The 11,055-nt window shown below is 46.1% G+C and overlaps 2 protein-coding genes across 3 annotated transcripts; one reads left to right on the top strand and one right to left on the bottom strand.

Annotated features, from left to right (window-relative positions):
- Positions 1–420: 420 nt before the first annotated feature.
- Positions 421–5,300, bottom strand: lypla1 (lysophospholipase 1). The gene is made up of 10 exons (XM_086020713.1): positions 5,075–5,300; positions 3,202–3,420; positions 3,030–3,061; positions 2,719–2,784; positions 2,543–2,590; positions 2,399–2,469; positions 2,253–2,326; positions 2,058–2,159; positions 1,810–1,995; positions 421–1,029 (listed from the first exon to the last, which is right to left on the bottom strand). The coding sequence occupies exons 2-10, from the start codon at positions 3,268–3,270 to the stop codon at positions 970–972; spliced, it is 708 nt and encodes a 235-aa protein (XP_085876839.1). The 5' UTR covers positions 3,271–3,420; positions 5,075–5,300; the 3' UTR covers positions 421–969.
- On the top strand, positions 4,159–6,137 carry mrpl15 (mitochondrial ribosomal protein L15). Of its 2 annotated transcripts, XM_086020703.1 has the most exons (5): positions 4,159–4,318; positions 4,424–4,584; positions 4,759–4,916; positions 5,118–5,283; positions 5,548–6,137. In XM_086020703.1, exons 2-5 carry the CDS (start codon positions 4,480–4,482, stop codon positions 6,007–6,009), a joined length of 891 nt encoding a protein of 296 aa, XP_085876829.1. In that variant the 5' UTR covers positions 4,159–4,318; positions 4,424–4,479; the 3' UTR covers positions 6,010–6,137. The 2 variants fall into 2 exon arrangements, with proteins under 2 accessions (XP_085876829.1, XP_085876828.1); XM_086020702.1 differs by lacking the exon at positions 4,159–4,318 and having other exon boundaries at positions 4,378–4,584.
- The last annotated feature ends 4,918 nt before the right edge of the window (positions 6,138–11,055 follow it).

Raw genomic sequence — 11,055 nt, 5'->3', positions numbered from 1 at the left:
TTCCATATCAGTACAAACAGTTTGATGACAAGAAGTGCAAAATTGACAGTAAGATGCCTCAAAGGTTTTGTTTTTGTATTTCAATGTAACTTGTCATTACGGTACTTTTTTGGCCTGGCCTGAAACATACAATTTAAGCCTCCCATTACATTCGCTGCTCAGGAACAGCACTCAACTAATGTCCCTGGGTCACTCTGACCCTTGGCAAAGTTTGACTATCCAAGCGTCGGAGGGGAAGAGAATCGCACAATTTCATTGTTAACGCCACCATTTCACCCAATACCTAGTTACTATTGACGTGTTTTTTCATTAAAACGCAAGTTAAAAGTGTACACTGCGCACTCTTTCACTGTACAGTGGGTGAAATTGAAATTGACCCGGTATGCGTTTGGATTATGCACGCAATCAAACAAACAAAAGCCCAATAAGAACTTTTATTAAGACCCTTATTTTTTTTAATCCATACTTTGTGACTAGTAGGTTGTTGTTCATAAAAATGGCATGTAAACACTGGGTCAAATGGACCCAAAACACAATAGGCTGTTTTTAATATCAAAATAAGAGAATCTGTCATCTTCAAATGAGCCTAAACAACACATTTAGCAACTATGCAATTAAATTGTCCAATAGATTACAGATGGTAAGTTACCAGTAGATTCATTTTAGCAATAAAAACCAAACTAACATAAAGGAAAACCTAACAGGCCATTTATTGTGCGTTAAAAGTACAGCTCTAGATACCCTGGAACAGGAAATGGCTTTTGAGCATCACAATCAAGCAACTGATGTCACTCTACCGTAACGTGGCTCCGCGGCCGGGACGGGACGGGAGGGGACGGGGCGTGGCTCACCCGGAGCGCAACGTGAAGCGGTCCCACGCACCTCTTAAACACTGAAGCAGCGGTGGACGCGAGTTTGTTCATCGTCAAGTGTCCTCAGGCCGAGCCCAACTGGAGGCGGCGGCCGCGTTCATTCATCGCTGATGGCGGGCAGCTGCTTTTCGATGAATCGCTTGATGTCCACCATTTCCTGCACACAAACATCATCGGCGCTTAGCATTTACAAGGGAAAGCCTTTTTTTTTTTTTTAACGGTGGTGCGCCAACTCGAGTCAAGCTGTTGACGGTAGTGTGCAGTTAAAAAAGCAAAATAGGCTGGTCTAGGGCAGGGATGGGCAGCTGGCGCCACGAGACCACAAAGTGACCAAAAATTCTTAAAAATTAAAATTTTAAAAATGAACGAGCTGAACATTCCGTATTTTCGACTATAAAAACGGGTGAATCTGGACAAAAGTCCTGAATAATATTTCTAAAAATATTGAAAAGTGCTAATCTGCAAATTGCAGACTGTAGATTTAAGTTGTAATGTCACCGTTGACCACTAGATGGCATATGTCTTAGTTGCACTTACCCTGCTTCTTCTACTGCCCAGTAGTACAACGCGAGTAGGCCTGATCATTTTTGGGCGGATTTAGAATGCTATGCAAGACAAACATAGCAGCGCATTAATATTCATATTATGAGTGAGTTGGTTTTTGTGAGAAAAAAATAATCCCCACAAAATGAGTTCTTGCACTTCATGTTGATTTCTTGTTCAGCAGTTTTGTGCCATCGTGAGTAGTATTTTTTTTGTATAATCCAAAAAGGAAAATATGTAAGCACATATTTTGTCCATATGTAAAACAGCATTTTTGGTTCGGTAGTGCGCGGTTCTATGTGGTCCCCATAGAAGCAGTGATGGAAACATTGCGGCCCTCCTCCCAGCATTCAAGTTGCCCATCCCTGGTCTAGAGGATCCATTTGGCGCAGACCTCTGGACAGGCGCTGTGCGGCAAGCCGGGATACGTCTTGAAGATGACGTTGTCGGGGCCAAGGAGGCTCCTCAGCTTTTCGGCCGTGCGACTGCCGAAGGAGAACGGCACCAACGGGTCGGCCTCGCCGTGGCACTGCAGCACCTTCACATCCTTGTTGGCGCCACCGCCGCCCGTCCCCGACGCCTACGGGAGAGCCGTTACGTCGGCGGGAAGACGCGCTCGTTGGAATAACCGGACGTGCCTACCTGAGGGAAGGCGTTGCGCAGAGGAAGCCAGCAGCTGAGGGCCACCACCCCGGCCAGCTTTTGCTGGCTGGTCAGAGCCGTGTACAGCGACAAAGCGCCGCCCTGAGGTCCAAAAAATAAATAAAAAATAAAAAGGCAAACGCTTCAGCCCAGGGAGCTTTCACAACAACATTTTTGTTGGTGTTTCATACTGACCTGCGAGAATCCACCCAGGATGATTCGATGGGGGGGAATGCCGTTCTTCACTTCCTGGTCTACCATGGCTTTAACTGCGGATGAGTCAAAAGTACGTGATTCCCTGAATGCGTCGCAATGACATCACTTTGAAGGAACGGACGCACGGTTGTCTGACGCTCTCTTGATGCCGGCCTCGTCTTCTTCCGCTTCTGGACTCAAGCCGTAAATGTCGAACCTGAAGACAAACGTGGAAATGGGACTCTGTCTGCAAATGTGCATTTCATATACATTCGTGCGCATCCACTTACCAGGAAGGCATGGACATTCGTGTGTTTAAGGTGACAGGCATGGTAGGACTGTGCATTTAAAAAACAACAACTTAAAATTGTATGAAGTATCATCATGACAAATATAGTGAGAAAACAAAAATACAGTATATACTTTGAAGTTACATGCATATATACATTTCAAAACAAATACATACGCATGTGGGCAAATGTACTTGACGTGTGGAATCCTGATGCCACCAAACGCTTCTGCCCAGCCGTGACTGTCGGAGGGTGGGGGAAAAAAAAAAAGCCATAAAATGTTTTAGGTGAAATAAAACATTTACATGAAATAATATATAAATGAATACATCAATTCACTTTCAGAGATTTATGTGACTTATGCTTTGTTTTCTTACAATGACTTTCTGGTTGTAGCGGCATTGCGCATACCAATCAACGTACGTGCATGATAGTGTGAAAGAGTAAGACAAGATAAGATAAGATAAGATAAGACAAGATGACCTACCCCGTGTCGCCAAGGCCATGCAGAAAGATCACCTGCAAAGGTTTGCAATGACATCGGTTAGTTGAAGGCGAATGCTCGTCGGACGGCCGCTTCTGCTGCCAATTGGTGAGTTTTAGGATCACGAAAGCAGCAGAAGGCCGCTGGTGCCGGCGAGTGGGGATTATCGACTCACCGCCGCGGTGGCTTTGCGGGCAGCAGGCACGATGGCAGGTAGAGGCGCCGACATGTTATTACCGCACATACAACAACGAACGCGCCGTACCCGAGAAGAAGCCGCTATGAAGCCAAATATGGGGGCGAAATGTCCAAATGCTTGAAGGACGACTGTCAGCCCTGGAGAGACCGCCGCTGTTAAACGGACTGCAGAGTTGTTTCGGCCAAGTTTCTTTCTCTTTGGAAAAACAACACACAAGCGCGAGATGATCACACGACTCACACTACGCCGAGGCACGGTGCAGGAAGTCCCGGCCTTTGCACTTTATGATTGGCTCTGCCGTAACAAGACATATGAAATTCCGGCGGCGATTGGTTCTTTGAAACGCCAATCTTTCACCTAACGGTCAAGTCAGATGATGCAACGCTTTGATTAAGTTTGACGTGATTCAAGTGCATTATTACAGCTTTGAGTTAAGTTTTTTTTCAAGACCGAGAACGTTTTAACGTGATTGGTTAAAAATAATTTCACTACATTTTACTCGGGTCACGGGCTTCTAAAGGAATGGACTAACAATGTAGCTCACTCGCTGTAGTGAGAAGTGAAGCCACCGGCGGCCATCTTGCGTTGCTATTTTCTCAGCATGCCTAACTTATTGATTTATTCAATGCGTTTTCACGTTATTTACTACAAAAAGAGGAAAGGCAAGGTGATTATTTTCAGTCTTCTGGATACTAAGATGTTTGTTTTCTTTGGTCGAACGACATAATGTATCTCTGATGTGTTTTCAATATTAAAAACCTGTGGTAGGAAAGCGATATAAAATCAAGGCGGTGATTGGTTGCTGGTATGCGCTTTGTTACAGATGTAGCTGTTGTGAAAGGCGCGATGTAAATCAAGTTGTATTGTATTGCATACTCGAATAAGTCGTTTCCAAAGTCCCGCCTTTTCCGCTTCATGATTGGCTCCATGGAAGGGCGACAAACAAAATCAAAGCGGCGATTGGCTTTTCTTGAGTGCCAATCTCTCGTGAACGAACATTTGATAGCTATTTTGAGGATTGAAAAATACTTGAAAAAACAACTGATGACAAAACAATTTTGAAAGTGATGAAGGATGTTCAAGGCCAGCAGAGGTTTGTCTTCTTCTCAATATTCAACATTGATTACACGCGGGTAGAATCACTTCCTGAGTCTCGCCCACCGCATCACGTGACCCGTGTTGTCCTTGGCTCCAGCAGACTAGCTAAGTGAGTACGGAGGCATGTGAACCGAAACGTGAAGCATCGCAACGATCATGTCTTTCCCCCACAAAACCGGCGGAAAAGCGTTCGAAGCCTTGCGGAAACTGCCGCGCATATCCCTGGACAACCTCAGGCCCGAACCGGGCGCTACGAAGCTCGTAAGATTCCATTTTGACACACCGCCAATGCCGGCTAACTAGCTAGCATGGCTAATGCTAAGTCTGGTATTTGACCGTCAACATCGGCCGGCTAGTAGGTTAACTCCCGTGGCTAATGCTAAGCGCTCCGCTCAATGGAATGTTTTCTCGCCTTGTGTTTTATTTGATTTTAAGGGGAAACGTCGCGGCAGAGGGCAGCACGGCGGCAACCGGAGCGGGCGAGGACACAAGGGAGAGCGGCAGCGGGGCAACCGGCCTCGGCTGGGCTTCGAAGGCGGACAGACGCCCTTCTATCTGGCCATCCCCAAATACGGCTACAATGAAGGCCACAGGTGCACCACCCGTTGCTATACATCAGGGGTGCGTGCCAAAGTGCTGTCCTCGAGAGCCACTGTCCAGCTAAAGCAGGCTGGATTGGGGCTCTCGAGGACCGCACTTGGGCACCACTGCTCTACACGCAAATCTGCCCGCCAGTCACGCGGTAAGCAACCTGTTGCGTTTTGGCCGTCACTTTTGCTTTTGTGCCGCTTCAGCCGTCGTCCTCAGTACCAGCCGCTGTCGCTGAGGCGCCTTCAGTACCTCATCGACTTGGGCCGCGTGGACCCCGGCCGGCCCATCGACCTGACGCAGCTGGTCAACGGGCGCGGCGTCACCGTGCAGCCACTCAAGAGGGACTTTGGCGTGCAACTGGTGGACGACGTACGTGCCGCACGCACTGCACTTATTACACCTCTGCTAGGGAGCGGAGACCAGATGACGAAAAATGTATACGTTTTTACAAATAATGACAATCGCTATTAGTGTATATGTTATTAAGGATTTGCCGAATTTCATGGTAAAAAAAAAATCTAAGTGAACATTCATTTCGATGCCAGCATTTCTCTTGAATTGTTTTTGTTAGTGTAGTTTAGGAGTCTGCCAGCACATGTCGCCGTTCACTGTGGCTCACGTTCGCCTTTGCAGGGCGCTGACTTGTTCTCGGCCAAGGTGAACATCGAGGTCCAGCGCGCGTCGGAGAAAGCCATCGCCGCCGTGGAGAGAAACGGCGGCGTGGTGACCAGCGCCTTCTACGACCCCATCAGCCTGACCGTCCTCATCAAGCCCGTGCCCTTCTTCCAGCGCGGCCAGCCCATCCCCCGACGCATGCTGCCCGGCCAGGACATGCTGCCCTACTACGTGGACCCCGACAACCGCGGCTACCTGGCGGACCCCGACGACATCCAGCGGGCGCGCCTCGCCCTGGCGCTCAAGTACGGCTACGTGCTGCCGGACATTTCCCGAGACCGACTGTACGACGTGCTGGCTGCCCGCAAGGACGCGCGGCAAATCTTCTTTGGACTCGCGCCGGGCTGGATCGTCAACATGGCCGAGAAGAAGATCCTCAAACCCTCTGATGAGAAGCTACTGAAATATTACGCCTCCTAGTGGACATTTTGTGTATTATTTAAGATGGTGGATCGGGAGCTTGTAGTCCAAATAATTTGCGATAAATGATGTATTATTTGTAAACCTTCATACTTGTATGAAGCACCAATAAAACAAGTGTGCTTAAAGCCGTAGTTTGCAAAGTGTGCTCCCTCTAGAGGTATGTAAAAGTATTACAGTTAAAATGGCATAATGGCACAGTGGCTCAAACCTAATCTGGGGGTGACTGTAACTATTTTCATAAAACTCACTGGCCTAAGTACTAGTATTAGTATTGCTTTGGTGCCATCTTGTGTCATCTTGGTGCCAAGGAATTCCTGCAGGTTCAAGCTAGTTAAAAAAGCTCAGTTTATACAAAAGCAGCAGGACTCAATGCCGAACACCAGTATTTCTTGTCTTTTTTCCTCCAAAAAGGGCAACATTTGATTCCAATTTCATTTCCGGGTACTCATGCTAGTTGTCGTTAGGGTATTGAGGGGATCCTTGGAAAAAAATGGAGCCTGGTGCTCATTACAAAAAGTCTTGGAATCTTCACACGTCCTGAGTTTGAAGGGAAAACGTTCCAAGCGCAACAGGTGAGCAAGCAGGAAATCAAGACGACTGGAACAAATGAAAACAGGAAACAGATGCCAGTGACGTGACACTTGCAACTTTGAAATGAGTCACATGACAGACGCCGGCTGTATCCTGCCTCAGAGAGAGAAAGGGAGAGAGAGAAGGACGTACGCGACCTGCGACGTTTTGACTTTACGACGCCCGCGCCTCCTTCTCCATTTCGTCCCCTGCACCATAGTGACTACGTTTACATGCAGTCAATATTCGGGTTAGGGTCAAAATTCCGATTTCAGAAACATTCTGAGCCCCACGTAAATTTCGACTTTAACGGTGGAATCTGACATATGCGAAAATTCTTGTTACATCACCAGTATAACGGAACTCATTTGTAAATATATATATATATATATATATATATATATATATAAATATATATACAAATAAATATATATATATAAATATATATATAAATATGTATATATATATATATGTATAAATATATATATATAAATACATATATAAATATGTATATATATATATATATATAAATATGTAAATATATATAAATATGTATATATATATACGTATAAATATATATATATATATTTATATATATAGTTAATAATAATGCATGCACTTTCAATAAATAAACTAGACCAGCAATCGAAGTGTCCACGGTTCTTGGTAAGAAATAAAATCAAAAATAAATCACTGATCCCACAGTGGCAAGTTGTTTGAGCCTTCAATGTATAAATGCATTCCTTTTTTTCTGTCAGTGTACGTGAAACATTGCGAAAGGGACTTGGGTGTGATGTTTATTTGGTTGAAATGGCAGCCTGGCTATAAATAAGTGGCCTATTTGATGCTTCTTTATCAAAGGAAGCATATGTTTGTGTGTCCACATTGTGCTCCTGCACAAAAGCCAAAACAGCCACAAGCGCAGGCCAGACTTCATGCAAGGAAATTCAACAGAAATGGTCATTTTTTATGATTTCTTTTTTTGGGGGCAGTGCTCTCGTGGTTAAACGTGACACTGGAGTGGCGCTGGGGCTGAGGACAAATCTGGGCCGCGTCCTTAGCACATCAAATAAATCCGAGCGCAGGAAAGAAAACGCAGAGTCATTGTTTACGGGCGGGTGGGCGGGCGGGCGGTCGAGCACGCTGGCTTATCTTCAAAGCAGCAGATCCTTTGCACTTCAACTCTCTAAACGCTCGTTTTGCTTTTTGTGCCCTTTGACTCTCAGGCCAAACCTATTTTGTCATTTTGAAGATTTGTCCTGCTAACATCACTTTGGTCACTTGGATACAGTATCAATTTCTTCAGATCTTTCTTCAATTGCGCAACCTCCATCAATCAATATCATCTTTTGGCACGACACCCACGGAAATGCCTTTTAATCCATTTCAGCCCCCCAAAAACGACGACGATTGTTGTGATTTTTTTTTTGGAGTTTGGTCGTCTATTCACTGTTGCGCCTCGACTTCCGAGTAGCACTGATGGCTCCCTCTACTGGTATGCAAAAGAATGGCTCAATTCAAAAGAACTCGTTGGCGAGCGGTTTGACAACGGATGACTTGCTGCGCCCGGACTTTTGCGCAATAGACTTTTGTCCTGCGCCGTAGTTGGCTGCCGTGTTTGGAGGCGGCGACAGTCGGCGGCTTGAAAAGGACGCTCCGTGGCTGCACATTAATCCAATGTCTGTGTCTAACCCCTTGACACTCGGCTAATTAGGGCAGCCCCGGCAGACATTTTCTGCCACTAACGAACGCACGCGAGCAGCAGGATTTGTTTGGGGGGTCTGGCGGCTGTCGGGGGCCACTCGACGGCGGCTCCGAGGCGGCGCGGGCCGGCCGGCCCCGCCACGCGATATCGAAGAAGACGTCCAGACGTGCTTCGTTTGTGGCGATAACGAGCGAGCGGCCTTATCTGGGCCTCGCTCATTTGCAAAGCAATTACAGACACACGCAGCAGGCACAACGTCAGCAGACACTCCTTTGCCGCTTTCAATTTGCCATTGGAAGTCATCTTTTTATGAGCAAATACATTCTCAAAAATGATCCGCTTCACTGTATTCTGTCCTTATTCTACATCATATTTTCGCATTCACTGGAAAAGTACTTTTACTTTTTACAATTTACATTCTACTGTGGATATACATATATATGAAATGCCTTTGAGAAGTCATTTTTAAATCATTTACTATTCTTTCAGTTTTCATATCACATTGCACAAGCTTCCGATTCTAAAATGTATTTTCAACTATGACACCTTGGAGGGGATTTTTCTGCGATCATTATTTTATGTGAAGAAAAGTACTGTGACACTTGTGCATTTACACATTTCAATTTTTGAAATGCATTTCTCAAAAGTAGACACTCAGATATTCACTTATCAATCATTCAATATTTTGTCTTCTATAAAAAAAATGGGATTTCATTTTGAATCAACAATTGCCTGACTCTTTTCTCTTCAGTAAAATAATTCCACATTTTCTCAATTCTTGTTATTATTTTCATCTGAAATGATGTACAGTAGTATGACATTGTTGCATTTCTGAATGAAAAAGGGAAAACAAATCTTTCCTAAATGATTACTGCGTTCATTAAACCCAGCATGCTTTTGCTAATGTTAGCAGTTCCTTGATTAATCATGATATTTGACACACCAACACATGACACACACGCCTTGGGACATTTAATGGTGTGGGTGTGGGGGCATTAGGTGTGTGTGGAAGGGGGGGGTGTAGTTGTGTCTTTTGGGGTGTTTGAAGTCTGGCTGAGTCCACGTTATCAGCGCCTCATCATTGTGGGGACCCTAATGAAGGGGCGGGGGGGCTTGTAATCCTCTCAGCTGGCCTGACGTAAGGCCGGGCAGGGCGCTGTTTACACTGGAGGGGGGGGGACTCCCAGGACTCCCACCCCCTCTCGGAGGGGGTCACAGTTGACTGCATAGAATGCTGTCTGAGCTTTCTGTGGCTCTTCAGCCTGCTGTGCCCACACAATACAAGGCAAGAAGAAGTGGCAGCACGCCACGCAAGGAATACAGTGCTTCATTAGGACACCTTCGTGGCGTTGCTTGTGGGGGCGGGTGTCCAAACATTACAAATAAGCCACACAAGTCAAAGCAACACGTTCCCTGTGCTTTGAGTTACAAGTCCAAGAAATCCAGAGCAGGCGCTAAGCTGTGGCGCGACTGCTGGCAAATGCAGTTGAGATGACAAGCGGACACGCCGCAACGGGGCCACAAAAGATGACAAAAGTGCCGCAGGGACGGACGGCAGTGCCACGGGTGCCAAAGGACAAAATGGACAGCAGCCAGTCACTCGGGACACGTGTTGCTCCTCCGGCCGCAACTTGCCGCTGCATGTCGTCCTTGTTGAGCCAAGGCTGCGCGATTTTGTCTTTGCAGACCAACTCCTGCAGCTTGTCAAGACTCGCTGCCATTTCAGTCTCGCAGGACTTCGGCACATACATGTTTGCTGGTGTGTGACGTGCGTCGGTCAGCAGGGGGCGTCGTGAGCCGAAACCAACCTTGCTGATGCTGTCGTCCCGCTGTGCCTAATTGATTGAATCCATTACAAGCAGCAGCAGCAGCTTCGGGCTACTTTTGCCTCTTTCGCAGCGCATCGGAGCGTGCGTGGCCTTCAACACTCACGATGTGGATTCTCGCGACTGTCCCCCCACCACCCCGCCAATCAGACGCATTTGCTCTTGATGAGCCTTGAACACATCAAGCCTCCTCTGACAAAGTCCAAGCGTGATCTTTTTCGTCACGCACCCTGCGGGTTTCTCTTGCTGCGTGTGGGCAACTTCGCCTCGTGACGTCACCGGGCGAGATCGAATGCACATCTTTGCGATGCAAAAGCACGCGTTAGCCACTAAAAGAGGCGCAGGTGCAAAATGGTGGGCAGCTTTTTGCGCAGGCAGGTGTCAGGCTGCCAAGCTTTTGTTTGACCGTAATGGGTAATGGGGGGGGGGCGGCGCTGCAATCATCATTCGACGGTGACACGACAGTACAGCAGGCTGCGATATGATCACTTTAACATTTCATGCATGAAGTGCAGTCTTTAGGTCGACATGCAGTCACAACATGACGTCGATTGAAACACGCTTTGAAGGCAACTTATTGGAAATCAACTTTTTTTCCGCTTATTTCAAATAATAAAAAGTCAAGTTGTTTCATCAACATGACACCTGATCCTTATTATTTATATCGATATATCTTTTAATTAAATACTCAATAACAAAATATTTTTTTCTCAACAGGCACTTGACACTATGAACGTGAGATTAATAATAATAATAAGAAGAAGAAAAATCATCACACCATTTAAAAGTCGTTCGGCTTCAAGCAACTGACTGACCTTTTGTTTTAGTGAAAACAAAATCATATACGGCTGGTGACCAACAAGCAGTTTACACTTTACAAATGATAGATTAGAACGTGTTTATTGAAAATATTGTGGAAAATGAATTTAATGGGATGATTAT

The sequence above is a fragment of the Filicampus tigris genome, chromosome 21, assembly GCF_054856515.1.
Source record: "Filicampus tigris isolate MCC_2025a chromosome 21, RoL_Ftig_1.0, whole genome shotgun sequence".
NCBI lineage: Eukaryota > Metazoa > Chordata > Actinopteri > Syngnathiformes > Syngnathidae > Filicampus > Filicampus tigris.
This window is presented reverse-complemented; position numbering and strand designations above follow the sequence as displayed.

Excerpts from the sequence above, each read along its gene's own strand:
- lypla1 (XM_086020713.1), bottom strand. The coding sequence starts at position 3,270 with ATGTGCGGTAATAACATGTCGGCGCCTCTACCTGCCATCGTGCCTGCT. Across the intron at positions 2,591-2,718 it reads AAGTACATTTGCCCACATGC|TCCTACCATGCCTGTCACCT; the intron begins GTATGTATTTGT and ends TTAAATGCACAG. Across the intron at positions 1,996-2,057 it reads TGCGCAACGCCTTCCCTCAG|GCGTCGGGGACGGGCGGCGG; the intron begins GTAGGCACGTCC and ends GCTCTCCCGTAG.
- mrpl15 (XM_086020703.1), top strand. The coding sequence starts at position 4,480 with ATGTCTTTCCCCCACAAAACCGGCGGAAAAGCGTTCGAAGCCTTGCGG. Across the intron at positions 4,585-4,758 it reads AACCGGGCGCTACGAAGCTC|GGGAAACGTCGCGGCAGAGG; the intron begins GTAAGATTCCAT and ends TTTGATTTTAAG. Across the intron at positions 4,917-5,117 it reads GGCTACAATGAAGGCCACAG|CCGTCGTCCTCAGTACCAGC; the intron begins GTGCACCACCCG and ends GTGCCGCTTCAG.